The sequence below is a fragment of the Aythya ferina genome (genome assembly GCF_964211825.1).
Source record: "Aythya ferina genome assembly, chromosome: 1".
Taxonomy (NCBI): Eukaryota; Metazoa; Chordata; class Aves; order Anseriformes; family Anatidae; genus Aythya; species Aythya ferina.
This window is the reverse complement of record NC_140296.1, coordinates 152,505,882-152,531,366: the sequence shown is the minus strand read 5'-3', so window position 1 is coordinate 152,531,366 and position 25,485 is coordinate 152,505,882. Positions and strand designations below refer to the sequence as shown.

At 58.7% G+C, this 25,485-nt stretch overlaps 2 protein-coding genes across 3 annotated transcripts; both read right to left on the bottom strand.

The window, feature by feature from the left end:
• Positions 1–677: 677 nt before the first annotated feature.
• On the bottom strand, positions 678–7,427 carry SH3BP1 (SH3 domain binding protein 1). Its single transcript, XM_084506792.1, has 18 exons — positions 6,849–7,427; positions 5,338–5,380; positions 5,027–5,131; positions 4,813–4,889; positions 4,619–4,730; positions 4,468–4,544; positions 4,215–4,347; positions 4,041–4,109; positions 3,844–3,934; positions 3,606–3,748; positions 3,405–3,516; positions 3,235–3,316; positions 2,828–2,908; positions 2,603–2,719; positions 2,365–2,462; positions 2,032–2,161; positions 1,772–1,872; positions 678–1,304 (listed from the first exon to the last, which is right to left on the bottom strand). Exons 1-18 carry the CDS (start codon positions 6,908–6,910, stop codon positions 1,021–1,023), a joined length of 1,917 nt encoding a protein of 638 aa, XP_084362918.1. The 5' UTR covers positions 6,911–7,427; the 3' UTR covers positions 678–1,020.
• An 865-nt stretch (positions 7,428–8,292) lies between these two features.
• GGA1 (golgi associated, gamma adaptin ear containing, ARF binding protein 1) lies at positions 8,293–16,006 on the bottom strand. 2 transcript variants are annotated; one of them, XM_084505782.1, is made up of 17 exons: positions 15,901–16,006; positions 15,700–15,784; positions 15,400–15,475; positions 14,914–15,012; positions 13,966–14,089; positions 13,501–13,601; positions 13,144–13,224; positions 12,598–12,760; positions 12,419–12,523; positions 11,886–11,993; positions 11,429–11,584; positions 11,030–11,094; positions 10,714–10,892; positions 10,331–10,608; positions 9,967–10,136; positions 9,729–9,839; positions 8,293–9,646 (listed from the first exon to the last, which is right to left on the bottom strand). In XM_084505782.1, exons 1-17 carry the CDS (start codon positions 15,929–15,931, stop codon positions 9,536–9,538), a joined length of 2,043 nt encoding a protein of 680 aa, XP_084361908.1. In that variant the 5' UTR covers positions 15,932–16,006; the 3' UTR covers positions 8,293–9,535. The 2 variants fall into 2 exon arrangements, with proteins under 2 accessions (XP_084361908.1, XP_084361909.1); XM_084505783.1 differs by having other exon boundaries at positions 12,419–12,500; positions 12,623–12,760.
• Between the last annotated feature and the right edge of the window lie 9,479 nt (positions 16,007–25,485).

Here is a 25,485-nt window from a genome sequence, read left to right as displayed (position 1 = left end):
CCATAGACAGCCATACCCGTAGCCATACCCATAGCCATATCAATTATCAATACCTATATCCATATCCATACCCGTTATCCATACCCATATTCATACCCATACCCATATCCATACCCGTTATCCATATCCATACCCATATCTATTATCCATATCCACACCCATAGCCATATCCATTATCCATACCTATATCCATACCCATATCCATTATCCATACCCACACCCACACCCATGCTCATACCCATAGCCATATCCGTTATCCATACCCATACCCATATACGTTATTCATACCTATATCCATACCTGTTATCCATACCCATACCCATATCCGTTATCCATAGCCATAGCCATACCTATTATCCATATCCATACCCATAGCCATACCCATTATCCATACCCATACTCATACCCATACCTGTTATCCATATCCACACCCATACCCATTATCCATACCCATAACCATATCCGTTATCCATAACCATACCCATAACCATACCTGTTATCCATATCCATAACCATACCCATTATCCATACCCATATCCATACCCACACCCATATCTATACCCATAGCCACACCCATACCCATACCTACACCCATATCCATATCCATACCCATACCCACACCCATATGCCTCCCACTCTTTAAATCTACTTTCAACATAAACATCCACATGCGTGTGTGCAGTCATTCTTTTGCTTCTTTTTAAATAAAAACCTTTCACTAGGGAACCAACCGCTTGCCTGTTCCTCTTCCCAGTCCCAGCTTTGAGGTGAAATGTTGGCAGAATGGTGGCGGTGTGCTCGCCAACAGCCGCTGCCGGGCCTGTCCCTCTGCCTGCTAGGCCTGCGACATGGCGCTGTGCCCGCTGAGGCATCTCCCACCCACAGACAAAATGGCACAGGGCCTCCCCTTCCTTCTCCCCTTCCCCTCGGGAGGAAGGCTCTTGGTGGAGGATGAGGACGGGGATGCAGGCGAAGGCCCGTGGCCGCTGGGAGCTGATGGCGGCCCCACACCTCTCTCAGTCATTCTCCGCCATCAGCGATGCCACCAGTGGGGCTCTGTCCCCCTGCTGGCCCCTCGTCCCAGTCTGGGGTGGTGGTGGTGGCCTTGGCGGAGAGAGGCCCCGGGGACGTCAGGGACTCGCGGCTGTGGCGCGGTGCTGGCTGCGGTGGCAGCGGTGGCGGGATGGAGGGAGCACCCATCCGTCGCGGCCGGGCTTTGGGGCTGGTGGCGTGCTCAGGGACCGTACTCCGGGGCTGGGCCACGGGTGGTGGCACTGTAGGTCGAGCTGGGGCCGGGCGCTTGGCTGGAAAGAAAGCAGAGGGTCATGGTGCTGGCTGTGGGTTTTGGGTGGACTGATGGGCATGTTGACCCTTGCCCAGCTCCCATACTGGAGTCTTGAGATGAGGGGTCAAAGCACATGCAGTTTTTGGGGGTCTTTTCCCACCCTCTTCCACCATGAGGGGACATGAGGTTTGAACTGGGGATGCTCCCCCCTCAGAGGACCAGTCACACAGTCCCATCTTGGCTTGGGTGGTGTTGGAACTAGCTGATCTTTAAGGTCCCGTCCAACCCAAGGTGTTCCATGATTACAAAATGAGGGGCTGGATCTCGGCCACGCTGCCCATCCTGAAGCCCTTCCCCTCCCATGTGGCAGCCCTAGCACCCGGTCCTGCAGGACATGGTGAGATGAGGGCAAACAGGACAAGGTAGCGTTGGTGGGGTTGTCTGCCCTGTGGGCATCTCCCAATCGTTGAGCCTGCATGGTCTCACTTTTGCGGATGGAGTCACTGGCTGGCGGCACCGTGGCTTCGGGGGACGGTCTGGTCACCTCTGTGGAAAGCGGCTGAGTGCTCACTTCGGGGTCCTTCGTGCTGGGGGAGAAGGGGACAATCAGGCTCTGGCTGTCCTGTTGGTGGCAGGGGTCAGCTCTTCTGTGGGGCATGGTGGTGGTCCTGGCCGCCCCGTGAGGACACGGCCCATGGGATGGGGTGGGATGGAGGTGAGGAGCTCCCTGCTCCTTCCAGACTTACCCTTCTTCATCTGGGAGAGCCGGGGAGCTGGCTATGGGGGATTTGGGGGATGGCTCTTCTACAGGAGCGTCCTTGCTGAGTCTGACATCCGCAGGCGGTGTAAACATCCCTGAGACGTTGAAATCTACATCTGGGCGGGGAGAAAGGCCAGGAAATGCTTGCTGTGCCCGTGCTAGACACAGAACATCCATGGCAGGAAACTGGAGCTGCCCGGGACGTTCTTCACTTGTCCCTCTGCAATTCATGGTTGCAGCAGGACCTGGTGCTTTGCTTCGGTGCCTTTCACCTCGTGCCACCACCCCCTGAGGGCAGAAAGGCAGAGCAAAGTCCTACCTCCGGGGAAGAGGGTGTCCGCGTTCTGGATGAGGGCCTCCACGATGCCCACCACCTGGATGGAGGAGACCGAGGCCAAGTCCAGCTGCACGGGGTCTCTGGGAGGCAGAAGCGGGGGAGGCATCAGCAAAGGATTTTGAGGAATTAACCCATTTTATGCTCATTCAGGAGGGGTAGAGCCCCAAAAGTGCTTGGTCCCTCCCCTGGAAAGCTGGCATCCCACCCAGCCAGACCTCACCCTGTGCTCGGCTGTGGCCACAGCAGGTTGGGGCCCAGCACGATGGCGATGTTGCTGGGGGTCATTTTATTCACCTCCTGGTGCTCGGCCAGCTTGGCCAGAAACTTGATCAGATACCTGTGGGGTCAAAGGAGAAGGTAAGAGGGCAGTGAGCGTGTATTTGGGAACCAAACGGCAGCCCCTGATGGTTGCGTGGGGTCCGAGAAGCCCCGTCCCACAAAACACCTCAAATTGTTGTAGCTGTCCTGGGGCAGGCGGCTGCAGGTGTCTCGCAGGCTCTGTACACGGCTGTCAATGTCCTTTAAGCTGCAAGAGAGAGAAGAGGGAGGGGAGGAGACCTCAGCCAGCTTCATAGGACAGAGATGGGCATGGCATGTGATGGTGGGCATCATCCCAATTTCTTGCGGTCAAAAAGGCTGCAGCTTTCCCCCCTGCCCTGCCTTGGTTTTCATTGCCATGCTCATTTCCATGCCCAGGCTGAGCTTCAGAGCTGTCTGAATTTCTCCTGAGCACCAGCCAGGCGGCAGCAGGACCCACACGCTGTGGTTGTGTCTCCCCATGAGACAAACGAGGCCGACCATGGGCTTTTTTTTTTTTTAACCCCGTGGGGCTTTCCCCGCTCGCTGACCCACCTGGCCACTTTGACCCACTCGTCGTAGAGCTCGAAGGTCATCAGAGGCTGGGGCAGCTCCCGCAGGTAGGACTTCAGCGCACCTGGAGGGGAGCAGCAGGGGCGATGGAGGTGAGGGGGTGGCGGCGCCTTCCCGACCCCATTCCCCCGCCCCATGTCACCGTCACCCACCGGCCACGGCGTGGGGGTCGGAGTAAAACTCCTCCAGGGCGTTGGAGCCGCTGGCCAAGCTGCTCTTCAGCTTCCTCAGCACTGAGGCGCCCGCCGCCAGCCGAAAGAGCCCCTGGGGATGGAGCAAAGGGATGAGGGGTGGGGTGGTTTGTTTTTTTGGGGGAAAGGGGCCCGGGATATGGGGTGAGGAGCGCTGCCCACCTCCTCCCTCATGCCGGAGGCCAGCAGCATCATGACGCAGGCCTCGATGGGCAGTGCGATCTCCCGGCCCAGGCTCCTGAGGTGGGTCTCCAGGGGCACGCCGTAGTACCCGGCCACCGGGGCGTCCGCGGCGAAGGAGGGCTCTGGGGGAGAGAGGGGGATATATAAAAACATATTTTCCAGCCTTGCTGGCTGTGCTCACAGCCCTCCCCAGGCTGCCTGGAGAGCCAGCGGGTACCTGTCTGCCTGTGGCTCTCCTTCAGCTCCGCCAGAGCCGAGTCCAGAGACCCCAGGGACTGCCGGTGGTACTGGGCTTGGATTTCCAGCAGCTGCCAAAGAGGGGGCACACAGCTAGCACACGGGAACCCCCCCTGGGCTTTTTTTACCCCAGGAGATGCCCACGCAGTAAGTGGGACTTGCAAAGATGGGACTCACTCTGATGAAGTAGCTGGCGTAGCTGTCCTCTTTGGTGGAGAAGTGGTAGAGGTCAGCCATGTACTCGTCCTGGGAAGGGAGACAGCAAGAAGAGTGACCTCCTGCCTCCTGCCCGGGCTTGGGGCAGCTCCCTCTCCCTGCTCCCCCTCGGAGGAGAGGCGGTGACGTTCTCACCTTGCACTGCTCCACCTTCCTCTTCACCTCCTCCTCCTCTTCCTTCAGGATCTCCAGTTTGTTGGCAGAAGAAGCCCCCGGGACGGCTCCAGCGCCGGCGCTGTTACCGGAGCCCTTGGCAGCTTGGTTCAGCCTTTGGGGGGGGAGAGGAGAGGCAACACCCAGCTCGTCAGAGAGGATACAGCACCGGGCAAATGTGGAAAAGGGGCATGGGCACCAGGAGGAGGACAGGAGGGCACAGCCTGCCCCGTACCGGCTCTTGATGGCGTTCCAGTCGGAGATCAGCTTCTGGAGGGTCTTCTTGCGCTTCAGGATGATGGGCAGCTCTTCCTGGGAGAGAGGGGCCGGGGTGAGGGGCAGAGGTTTGGGGACGGGGCAGCAGAGCGGGGGCTGGCCGGGGCTACCTCGCTGAGCTTGTTGAGGGGCTGCAGGATGTCGCGCTCCACGGCGATCTCGAACTCGGCCAGGATTTTGGCCAGCGAGCTCTGGATGCAGCAGCCCATCTCCAGGGCTTTCCTGCGTGGGGGAAGAGAGGTGAAGCAGCTGCAGGCTGGAGCTCTGCAAAGGGTATTGCCACCTTTCTCCCAGCGGCACTTACCCGAGACTGGAGTCCGTGTCCAGCTCCTTGAAGCTCTCAGCCATCGTCATGGACAGAGCCATCAAGGGCAGCTTCTTCTGCACAGAGCCACGGTTTGGGGAAAAGAGATGAGCCGACGCGTGGCAGACATGCTCTGGTCCCCTACCTCTTCCCCTGCTCCAGCTCCCCGTTGGCTTCGGGGCTTGAAGAAGGCCCCTTTGGACGCAGAACTCACCACTCGCTTGTCCATCTCGGAGCCGCAGTGCCCCTGCAGGCAAGCCTGGAGCCGCTTGGACACGCTGTGCGCCGCCCGCTTGGCCGGCTCGATCCTCTGCTCGATCTGGGGGTGGGAAAGGGGCACCGGTGAGCCAGCTGAGATCAGCCAGCGCCGCGCCGAAGCTGCCGTGCCAGCCCCGGAGCCGCCCTGGGGCAGGCAGGAGCGTCCCAGCCCCGTGATTTGGAGGTGTCGGCGGGGAGAACAGCCGGGCACGTCCCCACGCGTGGCCACAAGCCGACGCACGCCCGCAGAGCCAGCCCACGCCTCACCTGCAGCAAATCTTCTGTCAGGAGCTCGGTCGTTTCTTGGGCTCTGCGGGAGAAGGAGAAGAAGCCATGAGCAGGTGGGGTGGCCCCATCGGGGAGGCAGGTCCTTGCGCATCTCACCCTCCTCTCTTTGAGCTCCGGGGAGGTGCTGGCTGCTGCCCGGCTCATCCTACACGAGGCAGAGTGAGCCCAGGAGAAGGGAGCACCAGGAGCAGAAGGCTCAAAATGTCCTGATGGGACAGGGCCACTGCACCGGTGGGAAATTTGGGGGTAAAACGTTCTCCCCCGACTGCTTCTTCCTCGAAGATGAATCCAGGGCGGCTGCTGCTGGAGCCCCGGGGGAGGCTCTGCGGAGCAGGTAGCGGAAATCTTTGGTGCCGCCAGAGCTGCACTTTGTGGCCAAAGCGGGGACCTAACCCAACGGCAGCCCTCGGGGTGCCGAAACGAAAGTGGCTGTCTGGTTGGTTTTGCAAGCAGGCGTTCGGGCGAAGGAAGCTGCTGGTCTGCAGCAGACTCAGATCAAAAACCCCAAGGCGAAACCCAAGAGGCGCTATGAGCTGCCAGACCCCCGCGACGTGTCGCAGAGGGGAACCCTGGCTCGGAGGACCCATCCCCTCAGAATTCCCTGGGAACTGCCTCATCCCCTTGCCCGATCAATTCAAATTTCTCTTTTCAGCCTTTGCAAGAAGAAGCGACACAGGATGAGCCCGTGGAGCCACAGGAAACGGGGGCGGCGGGCTCGAAATCATGTGAGACCGCGGCCCACGGCGGAGAGGCTCTGCAGCGGGGCGAAAAGCTCCCCGGGGAAGCAGGAGAAGCAGCTCCCTGCTGGGAAAGGCCAGAGGAGCAAGGGGCGAGCCGAGCTGCAGGAGCTGTGGCAGCTCTGCCGGGGTGGTTGGAAGGACCCCGAGGATGGGGCTGGTCCCACACAGCGTCCCCGTGCTGGGGAAGGCAGGTGACGGTGCGCGGAGGTGGCTGTAGGATTGAGGGGGCTGGGGAGGGAGGGCCCAGCCCTGCAATTTCAGTTCTGGGTTTTGCAAGGGAAGAGCTTTGGAAAGCCGAAGAGAAAAATAAGGAAGCAGCGGAGGTGGGACCGGGCTGGAGGGATCCGTGTGAAGCCGTAGGTTCTCCATGGGTTCTCCAAGGATCCCCGGTCCTCTCCTTGAAGGACATCCTCGGATGACCAGACGCGGGGCATCGTGCTCAGCGGGGAGAGCGGCTCCCAGCTCCTGTCACCCTCCTGGTCACCGCGCAGCCCAGGGCATGAGGCTGGAGAGACCCTGCCCATGGCCCTCACGTCCTGGGGAACCCAACCTCGTACCCAGGAGAGGCAGTAGGGCCTGGGGAACCCATCTGTGGTGAGCAGCCCCTTGGCTTACGCTGAAGATGCTCAAACCCCGAGCTCACCCCAAACTTTTTCCCTCTTCTTTACCCAACCGGGGAGCCCAGCCCGGCTTGGGGCTCACCCTCCAGCCCCTGCGTCCTGCCCCCTCCCAGCCCAGCGATGTCCTTACCGGCTGGTGGCGTTGGGATGGGACAGCTGCTGCCGCATGCGATTGAACTGCCTCTTCATCATCTTGAGGGCGAGGAGGAGGCCAGGAGAACCCTTTTTTTTTTTTTTTTTTTTTTTTTTTCCCCACTCGGCTGTCCCTGCTCAGCACCCCCGGGTCACGCTTGGCATGGGATGCCCGCGGCCCCCTGGGCTCCCCGGAGCCACCGCGCCTGGTGCTGTTGCCCAAGCCCCTCTCTCCCTCTTCGCTCCTTCCTCCTTCCCTCGTTCCCCCTTTCGCTCTTCGCCGCCTCGTCCCCTCCCTCGTCCCTCCCTGGGGATGCCCTGCCTGCTTTCTCTTCCCCTCCCGTGGGCTCCTTTTCTCTCTCTCTCTTCCTCCCTCCTCCTCCTCCTCCGGCCGCCCCTCGCTGCGGATCAGGTGAGCGCAGTTCGGAGCTCCTGCTCCGCTCTGTGTTCCTGTCACCACCCCACAAGTATAAATAACTTCGAAGCCCAGCCTTAAAGGGGAAATATTATTACAGCAAACACGTAACAAGGCAGGACAAGCATAAGCCGCTGCAGAGCCCGAGCGAAGGGCCCACGCTCCTTCCTGCTTTCCGCCCCGGCTGCCGCCTTTCCCCCGCACCCTACCTGCCCACCCCAAATTTTGGGCACCCCTCCACAGCCAGCAACCCCCCCCCCCGTGCCCCTCGCCCTGCTTTCCTTCCCCTCTGAGCCCCCGCAGAGCTGTGGTGAAGGGTTGGTGCCTTCTGCCCCGCGGCGGCCCCCTTCCTCCTGGCCCCGGGGCCCGCAACCTCCCCGTTCCCACACGTTGCAGAGCTGCAGCGGGGCCCTGCTCGGTGCCAGGGTGCAGCTCCTGCCCGAAAACCACCCCACCCAGGGGTTTTGCTCCTGCTGGGTGAGCTGCAGGCATCGCTCATCTGCGGCTACCTGCAGCCAGGACTTTCCTCCTCCTCCCTCCTGCACAGAGCTGCTGAAGGAACTGGCAGCCGAACCCAGACAGGAAGCGGTCAGCTCGTGGGTAGGGGCAGCCAGACAGCAGCAAGAGGGGAAAAAAGGCTTTTAGGGCCACCATAGCCATGCCCCGAAGCCCCAAAACCCCAGGAGCTGCTGGACCCTGCAAGAAAACCGCCCCACGGGGCTGTTTCTGACCAAGCAGCCCACAAAAACAGCCCCGTGGGGTGCAGGGGGCTGGGGGCACGGCCCCTGCCCAGCGCCCGCTCCCCCCCAAAGGGAAGCAGCGCCCGGCTCGCGGCGTGGAAGTGACTCGAAAAGGAATCGAGAGCAGCTCGGGGACTTCCAGCATCCCCCTCGCCCCGTGGGGAAGCGTTGCAGAGGGTTGAGGCGAGCAGGGGCAGGATGCGAGCTGGGAACTGCCCCTGGCAGGGTGGAAACAGCTCCCGGGAGCAGAGGTGGAAACCCCACTCCTGGGGTGAAGAGGCACGGGCTCAGGAAAGAACTCTTTATTTCCCATAAATACAGCAGATTTCTTCGCGCCGGGCGTTTTTTTTTTTTTTTTTTTTTTAATTTTTTTCCCCCCATTTGTTTTCTTCCATTTACAGAATTCGCACTGAAAATATATACAAGTCTGTTCTGGAACCAAACAAGATCTGCAAAGGAAAAAAAAAAAACAACAAAAAAACCAAACCCCTACAAAACCCTGAAGAGACCAGAAAGGGAAGTAAGACACAGCAGAACCCCAGCACAAAGACCTCGCTTCCCCCTCTCCTCTGCCACTCGCTGCCCCCCAGCTCCCAGCCCTCTTCCCCGCCCCCAAAATCTCCCAAATCCTCTCCACCTGGTGCAAGTTTCCTTCTAGCTGCTGTGCAGGAGCACAGCTGGCCTCTGAGATCCACCCCGGGGAAGGGAAGCAGCTCCTGGGGTCGCAAACCCCGTGAGGACAGGGGCTGCCGGGGCCGTGCCACCCCCTGGTCTCCTCCCCGCTCTCGTGTCACAGTGATCAGGCGGCTGGGCGAGCCCCCTCCCCGCTGCAGGGAGAGAAAAATTGGGGGAAAAAAGGTGCACAGGGCACAGCCCAACCCCTTTTTCTCCCCCCCACACACAGCGTGGCGCCGGGCTCCCCGTGCAGAGCTTCGTGGTGCCCCCTGGTGCTGCGCCCTGCCCCGCTGCCCACCTCCCTCTGAGACCTCTGCCTGCTGCTGGAAGGAGGGGGGTGGCAGAAAATCCCCCACACACACCCCAAAACGAGGATGGGTGGTGCTGGAGACACCCAAAGCCCCATTCAGCCTCGTTCTGCGCCAGCTCCAGGGCGAGCCCAGCAGAAAGGGGGGGCTCAGCTCCCAGGAGAGGGCAAGGGGGAAGCCCCGAGAACCCAGAGTTTGCTGACACAAAAGCCCTAAAGCTCCCCCATCCGCACTCCCCACTGCGCCCGGAGGGGAAAAGCAGGGTTAGAAGAGAAGCCGGACAAACTGGAGAGGGAGAGATGCCTTCGGAAGAGCAGGGGAGGCAACCGTTGGCCCACGAGAAGCTCGCCTGCGCTTCTTGGCCCTGCGGGACGAGCATCTCCCGGTGTCTCTGCTCTCATCCTGGAGGCAGGCTCCCTCTGGGGCAGAGCGTGAGCAGCAGCAGCAGCAGCCCCCCACCCACCCTCCCCTGTCTCTCCTCGGGCTGCCCCAGCCCTCCCCCCACGGGGCCGTTTTCCCAAGGACTCCGCGCTGTAGTGCCTGAAACCTAAAGGTTTCCCCAGGATTCCGGTGGAGGGAACTGGTCCACGTCCCCCATTTCATTGTAGGTTTGCTCTCCCATGGTGAAGGTCAGCTTGTATCGTAGCCTCACTTTCTCCTGGAGATGGAGGAGAAAGGGAAAGCGGTCAGAAGAGGTTTTATCTAAGCAACGAGATCAACCCTAAAGGTGCTGGGGTTACCTTCTGTGGGTTGGCGAGCAGCAGGACTTGCGTGATGGCACTGGGGTGGACAATGGGGTTGAAGGCCGGCAGCTCCGTGCCCGAGGGAGGCTGCAGCTTCACCTTCATCACCTGGGGAGAGAGGAGAGCATCCCGTGTTCCCCCCACCATCCCACCGAGCCCTTCCCTCCACCCAACCCCGCGAAGGGACGATCCCACGGGGAGGATTTGGGGACCCGACCCCCGGTAGCTGCCTTACCTTGGGGACAGCAGACTGAAAGACGATGTTCCGGATGGGCTGCGGGGCCGTGCTCAGCATGGAGATCACCACCACCAGCACGTCAGGCCGCTCGGGCAGGGCGTCCTTGGCGAAGTGGAAGAGGACCCGAAAGCCGTGCTGGTCGTACACCGTCACGGGGAGGATGCTGCCTGCGGGACAGGCAGCGCTCGGTTGCCTGCAGCGAGCTTTCCCCAGCAGCCACAACCCTTCATCAGCCTCCCTCAAGCCCAACAGGGAAGCTTCCCTTCCACTTGAACACCCCCTTCACACTCGTCTCTTTTCCCTGCTGTGCCTGGATCCCTCCCAAATCGCCCATTTTCCCCCTTTTTTCGCCCCGGCTCACTGGGTTTGATGGACTCCAGAGGCACAGTGATGTTGGCCAGCGAGATCTCCTGGGGCAGCGTGGTGGCAGGAGGCCGTGCCGGGCCAGGGGTGCTCCCCGGCGGCGTGCTCGCGGTTTTGGGGTGCGCAACGGGGGCAGGCACCTCCGAGGGCAGGGGCGGAGGGGGGTGAGGAGCGCCCTGCAGCACGGGCAGAGTGCTGGGGGCGGGGGCTGCGGTGCCGGAGCCGCTCCGGTTCTGGAGATCCCTCAGGGTGAGCCGGGGAGGTGGCTGCTTCTCCCTGCGGGGTGCAAAACGGAGGGTGAGGAGCGGAAACAGCACCGAAACCTCCGTGCGTGGAAGCTGAGGGTGGGGAGAGATGCGAGACTGCTCTGCCCCTGCTCACCATCGCACTTGTTGGGACTCCGGAGGCAAAGACTGCTGCAGCAGAGCCTTGCCCAGCAGGTCCAGGTCGTCCAGGCCGCTTGTGCCAGCCGAAGGTTTTGGGGAGGACGTGCCCGCGTCCGCTTTGAGCGGCGGCGCTGCCACGACGGGGGCGACGCTGAGCTCGCTGCTGTCTGACGACTGGGGAAGGAGCACACAGGCAGGGCCGTGCATCAGCATCAGCCACGAGATCCGGGACGTTTCCTTTCCTTCCCTATCCCGTTCTCTTCCTCCGCCCACCCCTTCCCCACCCGCTTCCACGGCTCCCGGCGCGTTACCTGGAAGCTGTTCCAGCCGCTGCTGTCGGCAGCCGGGGCAGGATGCGGGGCTGGGTCGTTCAGGCCTGCCAGAGAGGGGGAAAAAAGAAACGTGGAGCCAAGCCACCAAGTGGGTGAGGGCACTAAATGGGGCCTGAAATAGGGCACCTGTAACTGAGATCCTCCCATCAGGCAAAACACAGGAGCAGCAGGGCAGAGCCACCACTGCAGCCTCCATCCTTGCACGGGAAGGAGCAGGGAGGGTGGTGGTGGGGTTTTTTGTGTTTTTTTTCGTGGCATCTCCCTCACTCCAAGTGAGGGATACTTCTTGGTCTTTCACGATTGGCTCAAGAAGCGCCAGCTGCTCAGGCTCTCCAGGGTCGAGGACATAGAACAAAGCTTTTGCTGCGGCCTCCTCACCTAAAGACATGAGCTCATCGTCCAGCAGCGAGACAGAGCCAGCCTGGTCAGGCACGGGGGCCGCCGAGCCACCCGAGAGGGTGGGCACGGCTGGGTAGGAAGGGCCTGTCGCTGGCAGGTCCAGTCCCGACAGATCCAGAAGTGCTGAGGTGCTGCCTGCAGGGAAAAAAAAAACGAGGTGAGAGGCAAAAAACCTTCTCTCAGTCCTCTGAGCGTGCTGAGAGCCAGTTCCCATCCTCCCTCACGCCTGGGAGAGGGAAATTCCAATCTCCTCTCCCTTCCAACCCCCTCTTTTCACGCATCAGTCGTCTCTACAAGCTATTTCTTCATCCCAGTCCAACTCTGAACTCCTGCAGGTTTCACCTTCCCACTTCCTTCCATCTTTTACACCAGGAGAAACCAGCAATAGGGTCTTTGTGCTCCATCTTCCTATTTTCCACTCTCCAGGTCTCCTCACCTCGAAGGGGCCCGGCCGTCACCTCCCCGTTGATCTCCTCGCCCCGCACGAGCTGCTTGTAGAGGTTGATCACCTGCGTCAGGTTGTCGTTGGCTTGCAGGATCTCCGCTGAAACGGAACAGAGAGGGAAAAAAAAAGTTTTAAAATAGTAAAGAAACAGTAAGAAAGAAATAAATAGTAAAATAGTAAAGAGGGGGTGACTTTTACACCCCGCTCAGCCTACTCCTTCAGAGCAATTCCCCAGGACCTGACAGCATAGAGCATTTTGGCCACTGTTGCTGCAAACTTTCTTGAAATAAGTTGGTATTTCAGCGTGAAGTACAACCCAGCAGGTACAAAGAGTGGAAGAATTCTGTAATGCTGCTGATTGGTGCCATCTGCTCACTAACCCTAACTAACCTCCAGCGAGCAGCCAAGCCACCCGGACGCAGCAGCTGCTGAGAGATACCACACCACAGGTAGTTCAAGCACAGAATTCAGAGAAAAAGAGGGAGTGAGGAGGAGACAGAGTGAGAAAAAAGTGAGAAGCTTACCCAAAGCTTCATCGTTGTCTTCTGTGTCACTGGCGAGCCGGAAAAGCATGGGCCTCATGCGCTCGCAGCGCTGGTACAGCTCCTGGGGGGAGATAAATGGGCACTGAGGGGAGCAGTGGGTGCTCGGCCGTGGTGTGAAACACGCAGGAGGAGCTCGGGAGGGTAACGATTGCTCATCTCCGCTCGGCCCGAGCCTCTCCTCACCTTCATGAGGTCCTCGTTGCTCTCCGTCGTCTCGCCCTTGCTGTAGTTTGTCACCATCTCCGTCAGCAGCTTCACGTTGTTGTTCACCTCCTCGATGGCGTTCACCCTCTTGGAGATCTTCTCCATGCGTTTTTGGTCCTGGGGGGGGGGGGGAAGCAGGCCCTTGCTCATCAGCGCGTCGACTCCTGGGGCTTTATCACAGCAACGCCACCCCCAAAAGCTGTCTCCACTCCCGTGGAAAACCCCAGACCATGCCTGCAGCAGCATCTGCCAGACGGGGCTGGAGATGCCACAGATTTTGTGCTGCAACCGGAGTTTTTGTGCCACAGAAACCACTCGGAGCCACTCCTCCGAGCAGTCAGAGAAGGCACAAGTCACACGAGGACTCTTTGGCGTTGCTGCTGCAGAATTTTGGCAGCTGCTCTGCACCTTTGCCTAAGGACAGAGAGCCGCTGCCCCCGTGGCACCCAGCTATCGCCCCCGAGGCCGTGACTCCCTGCCCTCCTCCTCCCCAGCCTCACCTCCTGCACCATCTCCTTGATGAGCTTGTTGGCGGCCCGGAGGTCCTCGGGATGGGAGCTTTTCAGGAGGCGAGCCAGGATCTGCAAGAGAAAAGGCAGCTCTGAGCCCACGCTGAGGGGACGGCCACCGAAATCGCTCCTGCAGCGCTGGAGAGAGGTTGGACTCGTCCTCCTTTCTCCATCCTGGTTCTGGTTGAGTAAGAGGAGCCTTTTTCTGCAGAGTCCCTGCATTCAAAGCCTGCCCCTGCCTGCCCGCCGAGCACAACGGAGAGCCCGGAGCGCAGCGACACCAGCTGGGGCAGGCAGAAAGCAGCGAGGACGATGCTCTGCGTCCCTCTCCCCCCACAGACCCCTTACCTTTGATTTCTCTTCGTCGTCAAAGATGATGTTCTTGGGACGAGGGGGAGGCGGCGGAAAAGGAGCATCCTCAGGCAGTTTGGGGTCACTTTTCACAATGCCTGCAGCAGAGAGCCACGGAGCTGTCAGGAGGTCTCACCCTCTGGGGGATGCACTCACCCCTGGGGCGATCTTCCCCGAACAGCCCATCATTCCCGGCTGGAACCGAGGGGTTTTGGGGCTGCTCCTGCCAGCTCTGATCCCGAAATGAGTTTTTTTTTATGCAAGAACTGCTGCCCCAGCCCCACCAGCACCCCGTCTTGGACAAATCCAGCTCCAAATCCACTCGTGCTGCCAAACCACCCGTATCCTTCCAGCACCAACCCGTTCCAGTGCGCCATCCCCTGTAGGAGATAACCCCTCCACCCCATTCAGACCACCAGCAATCCCCCCTCTGCCCAGCCAGGAGCCCCGCAGGGCTCTCACCTTGTTTCTTCAGCATCTGGTAGGCCTCCAGGATCTTCACCTCGTGAGGCAGCCCCAGCGTCCAGCTGTACATCAGCTCCAGGATCTTGGACTTCACTTTCTCTGGCGTCCGGCTGCCGAGATACTAGGGGAGAGCAGAGGTGGCCTGAAGCCGATCCGAGCTGCCACAAGCCTGGCCCGTTCCCCTCCTCCCCTCCCCCAGGAGAAGCGAGCGAGGCAGCTCCCAGCGGCGCAGGGACAAAGAGGAAGCAGGCAGGAACGCTCACGAGGCCCTTGCAACGCGTCCCCTCGGCTTCCACCGCGGGAGGTGGGAGAAATGGGCTCTGGTGCTAAAAAACAGTGAATGTGCCACCAAAAGAAATCGTCTTGGTGCTGATGGCATCCCCCAGAGCAGCCTAGAGAGGAGGCCGTGGGATCTGATTGTTACTGTCCCTGGGTGTTCATCCTGACAGATCACAAGCTGTGACTGACAGCCTCAGGTTTTCCCCTCGTTATATTTAGCCTGCGTTCCCTTAACCCCCTGCTTGCTGGCGACACGAGCTGCCTGCCCTGGCTGAAGGAAGGAACAGCAGCAGCAGCAGAGGAGCAGGCAAGGAGCTGGTGCTTCAAACAGGCTCGCTAGAGCACCGCTGCCCAGGCCTGGGCTTGCCCTCGGAGCGTCTCAACCCGGCTGGGACACCCTGGAGAGCCAGGGTCACAGCGTCAGAGCCGAGGGAGGCTCCTGAGCACACACAAAACCCAGCAAAAGCCTGCTCCAGGCTCACGGATGAGCTCAGAAGTCTCACAAGTGCCGGCTGTATCAGGGCTGGCCGGCCCCCAGCCTCCTGCAACAACAATCAGCCAGGAGCGGGTGAAAGCTCACCAGAAACACGGACTAAACGTCCTCCCAGCATCACCTCCTTCCCACCCGATGGGGGTTGCCTCCAGCAGGACCCCCGCGGGACCCACCTTGGGTGACACCACCTTGATGAGCTCGTTGAGGAAGCGGAACTTGCCCACCTCATCGTGGAAGCGCTTGCCGCAGCTCTTCATGCAGGACTCCAGCACCTGGGGAGAGCGCCAGGTCAGCCGGTTTGGGATTTGTCCCCCCCAGAAACCAGGCTTTCCTCGCAGCGCCTTGTGAGGACGCCTCCATAGTGTCCCCCTCCCAAAGGAGAAGGGGAAGGATTTTGAATTTGGGGTCAGTCTTTGCGCAGGTGGCTCGTTGAACCACGGAATGGGACATCCGTAGCGTCCCAGAGCCATCTGGAGGTGGAGTGGGAGCTCTCAGACACTGGTTCGCAGCTCCTCCACCCCTGCATTGCCACCTGCAGCCCGCCTCCCGCCCCGTGGATGCACCAGGCCTCTCTGTGCACAGCTTCCCAGACACCCAAAGCTCCTTTTTGGGCTCCCCAAGCCCAGCTGGAGGAACCCCACACCCCCGGCAGCCCTTACCGTGAGGGCCTGGATGGCTTCCCATTCCTGCGGAGACTGGATCTTGTGCGCCAGCAGCCGGGTGGCGAGCGGAGGGCTGGACAGCAAGGAAAAACCTCATTGCTTAGTGAAATAAACCCAGTTATGGGCTTCTCTTTGAAAACCTTCACACTTCACAAAACCAAATCACAAATAAAACCCCAAAACACCCCCAAAACACCCCAAAACCTCATAGGAACCCCTTTATTAATGACCCAGCTCCCCACAGAGCCCCTCAGCACCCCCCCACGGCCGCCCCTCGCCCCCCCGGGGCCCACTCACCCCTCCAGCTCCTTGTTGAGCTGCTCGCAGAAGGCGCCGATGCCGTCCCAGTCCAGCTCCCTGTTCAGCGGGCTGGTGGCCTTGTCTGCGGGCGGCACAAGGGCGGCCTCAGCCCGGGGCCGGGCCGGGCCGGGCCGGGCCGGGCCGGGCCGAACAACCCCCCCCAACCCCCCCAACGCCCTCCCCGCCTCCCCTACTCACTGATGCGAGCCTCCAGCGTCTCGGGCTCCATCCCGGGCCCGGCTCCCCCCCGGCCGCCCCCAGCCCCGCTCCCGTCCCCGCCGCCGCCTCAGCGGGGCCCCGCCGCACCGCCCGCCCGCCGCCGGGCCATAGAGAGGAGGCGGAAGTAGGCTAGAGCGCCGCCCGCCCCGCCGCCGGAAGTGGCCTCGCGCGGAGCGCGCCCCCTGCCGGGCCGCCACAAGGGGGAGGTGCCCGAGGTCCTCCGGGAGGGCATAGAGAAGGGGGGGAAGGGAGGCTAGAGCGCCGGATGATGAACCGGAAGAGGGGTGGTGCTGGCAAGTGAAGCCGCTTCCGGCTCTTCCGCCCCGCCGTGGTGGTGGGGGGGGCGGTGTGTCCTTTAAAAGGACACAGCCCGCCCGCTGCCGCGCATGCGCGCTGCGCGCCGCCCGCCCGCCCGCCCTGAGGGGGGCGCTGGGCGCGTAATGGCGGCGGCGCCCCTGAGGGGAGAGGAAGTGGGGGTGGGCTCGGGGTTAATAAATAATAAAGGAACCACTCCTGCTGTTAATTTATTGTCGTTTTTGTGACAGGGTCCGGCCTCGGGGCTGCGGGGGCGGCTGGGTTGGGTTGGGTTGGGTTGGCGGGTGGTGGAATCCTGGAAGTAAACTGAGGGGGATAAAACATAAATCGAGGGAAATAAAGCGAAGGGAATAAACTGAGGGGAATAAACTGAAGGAAATAAACCCATAAACTGAAAGCCTCCAGGAATGTAAACTGTGCTGTCTCCCCTTCTGGCTCAATCAGGGCAATCCCCTAACCCCGTGGCTTAACACACCGCTCCTTTTCTACACGCTCCAGCGGTCCCACGAGGAACAATGCGCCTTCTCCTTTTATTTTTTATTAATAAATAACACCGTTGAGCGGTGCCAACACCGTGACCCTTGGGGAACGGAGGCCTCCAGCTGCTGGGAGAGCCGGGGGTGCCTTGCAGCACCGACCCCGCAGCTGGCAGGCGAGGGAAATGCCCCGGTGTCGCGCTCCTAAATGGCTTTTCCGTACGGATACCCATTGTCTTCGCGGGGATTTTTTGGCCATTAAAAAGCGCTTTTTTTGGTGCCTGAATGTATTATTATTATTTTAACTCGCTACCTTGCATCACAAAGCTTTTTTTTTTTTTTTTTTAAGGGCCTTTCGGAGACAATTGCCACATCCTTTCCTCGGCCGTGTTCAGGCACGTTTTTAGGCGAGTTATTTTAGTCGCGTGAGTCAGCCCTGCCTGTCGCTACTACCTCCTCAGAGAACCTTTTTCTGAGAACATTTAAATCAGCTTTAGGAAACCGGGGCCTAGGTACTGCTATTCTGGGCCGTGCCCGACCCGTGCAGGAGGTGTGCGTCTCCCCGGCCCAGAAAGCGAGAGTATTTCTGACCAGCGGTTTTTCAACCTAGTGCCTCACAGCCCCCTTTTTGCTCAATTTTCAGCCTGCCCGAGTCTTGAGGTGTTTTATTTTCTTCTCTTCGGCAACACCCAGTCGTTATCAAGAAGGCTGCACCTCGTCTCGGCTGGTTGCAAACAATGGGAAATGAACTGGAGCGTGACGCTGGTGTTAGCAGCGGCGGCTTTCCGAACCTTTCTTTTCTTTCCCGTGAGCTTAGCTGGCTCTTTCCCTCTTGGTTGCATCTGCTTGCTGCGTAACGAGGGACAGAAGTGCAGCAAAACCAAGAGATTTCTTCATTTTTTTCTCCCTGCAACGGGGCTGGGTGACGCCTGAGAGAAACCTTTCTCGCCTACCTCAATTTATTTCTACTGGCGGCTGGAATCCCAAACCAGATCTGGAGCCTTACTGGAGCGAGACGCTCTGCACTGTAATTAACAGTGATCCAGAAGGAAAAGACCGGCACTATAATTAGCTTGCAGCCAGTTGCAGGGGAAGGTGATTACGCACAAGCCGGAGGCCTGGGTAGTTTGCATGCCAGAGAAACAACAGCTTTTGCAGGGCGAGGGCCGTGCCATGCCAGGTTTGGCTGGCCCTGCTGTCCCACAGAGGGCAGCAGCAGGCAGGAGAACCGCCTGCCTGCTCAGCCTGGGCTTGGCAAACGCTGCTGCTGCCTTTCCAGCCGCAGATCCTGGGTGAATCATGCCCCAAACCAAGTCGGGAAAGGTGGGAGGGCTGCAGGAGTGGTGTCTGGGTCTGCAGGGTGAGGGGTTTTCCAGGCAGGTGGGACTCCCCACCCAGGCAGAAAGGCGCCATCACCCTCGCTCTGTTCCCACGTTCGTTTGGGTTCCCTGCAGTGTGTGGCTGGGGGAAACCATGCCATGTTTTCAGGTGTGCTCATGTGCAATAGCGGGAGGTTATGTGTGCTTCTTGTTGTCCCAGGCCTGTGAAGTTAGGTTCCCTTTCCTCTGTCACATTTCTCTTTCCGTGGCAAGGCTTTCTGCCAGCGTCCTTTCACTTTTCCTGCCTCTGTATTGTGGTCTTCTGTTCCCTTTTCTCATTTTCCTTCCCACGGCTGGCTGCGGCAGGCAGTTCCTGTGCTTTTGGCTCAGTCACCTTTGCTGCTTTCCCTTGGAACAGGGCTGGCAGCTCCTTTCCTGACATCACCTCGGACCATGCACCTCTTACACAATCCCCTGGCTTTGCAGCCCTGCTATTCCCTGACCTTGGCTAATCTCCTTCCTTTTGCAATACTTCTGAGCACCTTTCCCAGCCGAGTGTTGCAATTAGAGAGGCAAGTATAGAGTTGCAGCCTTCTCCAGAGGGAGAGCAGGTTTGCGCTCCTTTAATCTGACAGGAAATTTCTTCTTCCCTTTCATATGCAGCGCTTTCTTGTGGCATGCAGCTACCCACCAGGATTGCTCCCTTCCATTTCTTTCAGCATTTCCCTTTTTTTTTTTTTGCTGCAGGAAGGCCTGTCCCCAGTGATCAAAGACATCCTACTACAACTGCAAGAGCAGAATGAGGAAATGGGATGCTTGGTAAGGGATCAGAAAACCTGCTTGCAAGGTCTCCACCATTAAGCATGTCTTGGAGCGAGGCTGGAGGAAATGCACATCTACGTTCACTACCTCGTTTATTCCCCTGTTGTTTGTGTGGGGAAATTCCTCTGGGGAATTGACCTCTGCATGCTGAATGTCCTTTCCATGTTGGTTCTGTCATTACAGCTGGAGCAACTGGCTCAGCGAGACGGGCGAGGGAGAGAAGCAAATAGCAGAGCTGGTGGTGAGCTGCTTCCTTCCCGACCCGGCACCCAGGGGGTGTCTCGGTCCCTTGGCTGAGCCAGCGGCGTTTCCCTGTCAAAAAGGGAAAACTTTTGCCGTGTAAAAAGCGGCAGAGCCTAGTGACCTCCTGAGAAGGCTCAGCGGGGTTTGTTGTTGCAGGTAATGTCTGCACAGGAGAGCCTGGGACAGGCAGAGGATGCTCTGAGAGCAATAGCAGCAGCAGGCAAAGGTGGAAGAAACCTGACAGGATAGAAAACCTGCTCCTAGCTGTGGCCTGGGGGCCGATGGGTTATGCATCTGGGTAAGCCAAAAGCGGCCCAGAGAGAGGAAGATCTGCCAGGTTACAGCGAGCTGCTTGAATTTATGGGGCTAAAGCGAGCATTGGAGGCCCCAAGCCCGCAAGGGGGAGCCTGGCTGAAGTCATTAGCTACGCTGTTGGTGAGATCAGCTCCTGACTGGAACAGATACACCACCGATAAAGTGCACTTGGGATTCGAGTGTTGAGAGAGGCACTTGAGGAGGTGAACAGATTCACCTGCTCCTGCTCTAGCCCCGACTTGCTGCGTTATCTCTAGTGGATTGAAGGGGTGTAGTTAGAAAGCACAAGTACTGGGAAAAAAGAAAAAACAGAGATACAGTTCGGCTCTGCAGAACAGCAGGAGGAAGAGGGAGAGAAATCCTATTGCTCAGGTGTTTTTCACAGGCAGCCAAGTGTGCTGCGAGCAGGAAGCAGCGACACGAAGCCAGGAATCCCGGAGCGAACCGGGGAGCCCGAATGCAGCAGATCCCCAAGCCTGGCTGACAAACACGGCCCTGCATTGCGGTGACGACAAAGTGTGGCTTAGCAAAGCATCTGCAGGGGCTGTGTAGTGGAGCAGGAGCTCGGAGATGCAGCATTGTGCAGCTTCTCCCCCCAGAGCGGTGCGGGGAGGAGGCAGTCCCGCTACGGGGTGCCCCGGTGCCGCTCGCACGTGCTCTCAGCTCTGCAGCTGGCCCTGGTTTGGCTGCTGGTGAGCTCAAACAGGCGCTTTTTGGCCCAGATTTGAGAATCTCGTGTTGCCAGCGGGCCTGGTTTGGCTGCAGCTGCCTCGGGTTCCCTTGGAAACTTCAGCGCTGGCTCAAATCCGGGCTGCGAAGCGGCAGGAGGAGGCAGCCTCGTCTCCCTGCCTCCAGCCTGGCTGCTCGGCCTTTTCTGCCCGGCACGGCCCCCCTGCTGGGATGAAAAGGGCAGAACTGCAACCCAGGAGGAGGATGGAGATGCAGAGTCACGTGCAGATTTCCCAAGGGTGGTCCTGTGGCTTCGTCTGTGTTAATGAATGCAAGAGGAGCGGGGCCCCCGGCACGGTTTTGGGCACTGCCACCGCACCCAGGCACGGCTGGGGGACGGCGTGGGCTGGGGACTGTTCCCAACACAGCCATCATGTCACCGAGCATTTAACCCTGCGGCTGAGAGCTGTGCCCTGCTCCTCTCTCTCATCGCCAGGAGCAAAACAGCCCTGTCCTGCGTGCCCCGATCCCTCCCCAGGCAGGCTTTTGAAGTGCAGTCCCCTGCCTGTGGCAGCTGCTGGAGGCAGCTGGAGCCTGTGTTTACCCGCTAATCCTTCTCCCATTTTCACTTTTCCTCTCTGCCGAGGGAAAACGCCACACAACAGGTTGTGGGTGAGCGGGGAGGGCGTGAGTTTGTGCCAGGCTGAAACTGGGAAAGGCTCTGTCTGCTGGGCAGGGCTGGACGCGCAGCCCTGACTCACCCTCCAGAGCCCCGTGCTGTGGGTCGCTGCCTGCGTTCGACCTGGATTTTGGGGTGGGAGAGGAGCTGTGAGACAAGGCTGGGTGCTAGCATGAGGTGACAGGGCTGTGGGGGCCAGCTCCTGCTTGTGGGGGCTCACAAACACCTTGAATTTCCCCTCTGGGTCTCCTGCCTGCCTCACCTAGCTGCCCCTGCAGCCAGACGTGTGCTGGTGGCCGGAGCAAGCACTCGGCATCACTTCATCCCCCTCCCCTCGCCGAGCGGGCTCCCCGGGGAGCTGTGCCTCCGTCAGAGCCGCTCAGGAAAGATTCACACCCCTTTCCTGATGAAACCCAGTGAGTAATAGAGATGCTCCTCGGGGATGGTGTTGTAAGCAGCGCTACGTGCGTGTTCGGGACCAAGGAGCAGGTCTCCACTAGCCGGTGCGCAGCCGACATGGATGCGTGTCCCATCTTGACAGCAGAGATAAGCTATCTGCCGGCTGCTGGGAACTTTTGCAGCCCCTGCTGTTCCTCGCATTGTTCTTATCAGATCTCCTGGCTTGCCGAGCCTCTTCCTTGCACGCCGAGCGGCAACGTGCTCGGGTCTCCTCCGCCTGGGAGGCGATAAGATGTGTCTGGCGTGAGTCGTGTGCAAGGCATTGAGCTGGCAATTCTCTTTCCCACCCCAGTTTCGGGAGCAAGTGTTCTCCATCCAGGAATCAGACTGCGGTGGGGGAGCTCTGGAGGGGAGCAGCATGGCGAAACCTGGGGGCAGCCCGAGACGGGCAGCCAGCGGAGGAGAAATAGCAGCAGAGAGAGGGAGACGAGCTGGAGGGAGGGAAAAAAGAGCTAGAGAAGCAAACGCCGTGGCAAGACCACGGAGAATAAACGAAATAAACACCCGCTGTGGTCAAGTGAGGGCTTCTGTACTGCCGAGCGGCTTTGTGGCTGTGAGGGAAGGGTCACAGGAGTAAAGAGAAGGCACCGCAGCCCAAATGGGGCCGGCCAGCCAGCAGCATGTCCTCAAGGGCACGGGGTGTCCTTCAGTGCTCGGTGTGGCCCTGGAAAGGCAGGCGGGGTGTCCCAGCTGTGCTCAGCTGCTGCTGCCCCCCTCCCCGTGACAAACACTGAGCTGAAACATGTCCCCAAAGTGGTGTGACCCCGCAGGCTCCCAGAGCTCCTTTCCTGCCTGTGGAAGCTCCAAGCAGGGCTGTTGGTGGAGTTCTTCGCCAGGGAGCAGGGGAAAAGTGAGTTTGGCTAATTATGGGGTCGTTCCCTGGAGCTTTCATGGTGGCTACAGCTCAGACTCAGCTCTTTTCCCTACAGCTTGCTCCGAAGGTCCTTCAGTTCAGGTATTCCTGGTGCCTTCACTCCGGAATGGAGGAGGACAGGAGCACAGAGGGTCAGCTACGTGAGCCTGTTTTTTTTTTTTTTTTTCCTTAGGTCTCCTTTAGATGCCTGCAGTTCCCTCTTTAGAAGCCCATTTCCCGCACTGAGTCACTCATTTTGGGATTTTGCTTCCCTTTTTTTAGCAGCTTTTCTTTTCCCTTTCCATCTGGTTTGGTTTTTACTGCTTCATTTTGCAGGGCCATCAAAGGGAATGTGTTCAGGCTAATTTCAGAGCAGCGGCAGCAGATCGGTTGGACTTGACAGCCCCTTCCTCGGCAGCCCTCAGCCACAGCCTTGGCTCCAAAGCCCCTTCAGACCCTCTCAGAGCTGGGGGGGGGGGTTAAGGTGGCTCGCTGCTTGCTGGCAGGCATGAGGGGTACGAGAGTTTAGTGATGTGAACATAGGAGAACAGCCTTTTTTTTTCTTTCCTTCATTCCAGCCCATGAGCTGTTAATTCTTGTGGCTTTTCCAAACTTGCTATTTCTCCCTTAGCATTTTTTTTTCTCTCTCTCTCTCTCTTTATTTTATTTTTTTTTTCCAGTGGATGAGCCACCCTTGGCATGGCTCCTCGTGCGTGTGACTCAGACGGATTCTGCTTGTCTGAAGGATTCCTGCAAATCCTCAGAGCTGTCCAACCCGCCTCGGCACAGCCCTGGAGCCCGTGAGAAATGCGCTCGGGGCGAGCTGTGCAGCACCAGCAGCCTTTTTCTCCCCATCAGAGGCGGACCGCTGGCCACAGGGACCCGGTGGCCGCTCTCCCTGCATCCCCCTGCCATGGTGTGGGGCTGGCTCCCGGGCTGGCTGCTCACAGCTCGACCGAGGGAGGTCCCAATGGATGTTTTGTGTATGGCGCAACCCTGTGCTTCTCTTCTGCTTGTTCAAGTTCCAGCCAGCTGGCCTCACGCTGGCTCTGCTGTGGGAAATGGCCCCCTTGAAGGCCGGGGACTTGGGCTTGGGGCATCTCGGAAGTCCCCTGGCTTCCTTTGTTGGAAGGCGACTGTTCGCTTTGAATGCCTCTGGTTTTTGGGTTTAATTGGACCCACCCAAGGGCTAATTTTTTATTTATTTATTTTTTTCTGAGGCACTCAGAACCTCGGTAACTCCTACAGACAGTAGATGGCACGGTGAGAGATCAGCATCTCTGATACCTGAGCCGCATTACCCAGGAGAGCCCAGCTTCCTATAACTTCTAAAACACATTTGCAAAGCTGTTTATTTTATTTTAGTTTATTTTTTTAAACACATTTGCCTGTGCATCAGTTTCCCTGTGCCATCTTCCTTTCTCAAAGGTGAGAGAAAGCTGCTGGAGATCTCAATCTTTTGCACATGGAGCACAAGACCTCATGAAGCTGATCCATTGTGGAAGATACTTTTCCAGCTTAGCTCATCGTATCTCACCCAGCAAGTGTGGGTAAAGCGGGGAGATCCCGAAAGTGTGAGAGATGGGGAAGGCACGAGCCTTCTAGGCATCTTCTCCCTTGCCAGTAGGGAAGCTTTCAACACAAGCGCACTTTTATCTCCGGGCATGTTTTTCAAAGCCTTTCCCACAACCAGCATTCCTGGCATGCCCCATGAGGGAAAGAATTAGAGAAATGAAGGCTGGAAAGGGAACTGGGTGGCATGTAATGAGTCCTCTGCCCTCGCTTCCCCACGCTCTGCCAGTTTTACCCCTCGTGCAAGCTGAGGACCCATAGGACGTGACCCATCTGTCTGCTTGGGTCGACGAAATGGCCCTGGTGCCTTACAAGCCAGCTTCCAGGCATACAAATCCCTTTCCTCCTCTCCCCTGGCACAATTTGGGCCACACAAAAACATTGCCAGAGAAAAGCTGGGGTGATGCTGGCGGCCTACCAGAGGCTGGTGGCCTCTCATCCCTTGCTCCCAAAGTCCAGAGAGTGGATGCTGCTTCTGTGCTGCCCAGAGGGGTTCAGGATGGTGCACGTTCAGGGAGCTGGGATGTGAAGGGTGCCAGGGGATTACACCTTTGTCTGCCAGTCTGTTCCTTCCCATTTTTGTGGATCTGAAAGAGGAGAATTCAATGCTCCTAGAGGAGCCATCCTGCTCTGGTTGCCCTTTCAGACAGCAGATTGGGGCTCACAGGCACTGGTTTCCTAGTGCTCACCATTGCCTTGGCTTCTCCTGCATCTCCTGGACAATCCTCTCTTGTACACACCCTCCAGATCCGCAACCTGCTTATCCAGTCTTCTGCTTACCTCAGCGCTGGGCTGAGCTAAGTACTTTTTGTTCTCTCTGTCCTCCTCCGTTAGGAAGCTGGCGGGCTGTCAGGGCTTAGGGATAGGCTGGGTGAAGGTTGTGGCATTATCTGATGAAAGATAATCAAACCAACACCCCTCTACTGAAGGGGAAGCTGGCGCTGTCAAGCCTATTTTTGAGAGTTTTTGATTCCTCAAAAATTCCTATTTTTGAGGAATTTTTGAGACTGGGCATCGCCATGGGGAGGTGATTGATGGACAACCTCTTCTCGGTGCTGTCCTGCAACTGGTGGGGTTTGCATGAGGGTCTGGGTGGATGGGCAGGACCTGTTTTTTTTACCACTTGTTTTTGGAAAAGCTGCATGCATCGGCACCTCTGAAAATCCAGGGCTCAGCTTCTTGAAATCCACAGCCCTCTAAGGCAGCTTGGCTTCGTAAAAGGGGGAAACTGAGGCAGGAGCCAGCCTCCATCAGGGCTGCAGGGAGGAATCGTTGCTGGGGCCTGGAGGAGGCCGGAGAACATGGTTTAAATCAGGTCACCGCTTGATATTTATTGTGTAGGGTTTTTCTTTTTTTCCTCACTCTCTCCCTGAAATCCTTCCCCAGAGGCTATTCAAGGAAATAAATAGCCAGTGGAAAGGGACAATAGCTCGCTGTGGAGTACAAATTATACGAAGCAGTAGGAAATAATAGCAGAGTGAGCAGCTGCTGCTCCGAGAAGGAATGTGTGCTCCCTCCAGCTCCTCTTTGCCTTGAACGGGTGCCGATGCCTGGGCCGCAGCACAGACTCCCTGGTGCCTGGGGTGCGCAGTGGGATGGAAACCTTTTACGCCCCAGCCTCTTCATCCAGCGCTGATTTTTTGGGGTCTAATTAGCGCTAAGCTACTGCTGCAGTGCTGATGGGCTCCCTCGCCTCTGCTTGTGGAGCTTGGTGTGGTGCAAGGCCAGTGGCACGCCTTGCACCACATCTGGTGTGGACACCGCTTTTCTGAGGGACCCTTTTTGGCTCGTATCATCTGCAGGAAGGGAGTGGATTTTGGGGTGTCCCCCCCTTCCACGAGC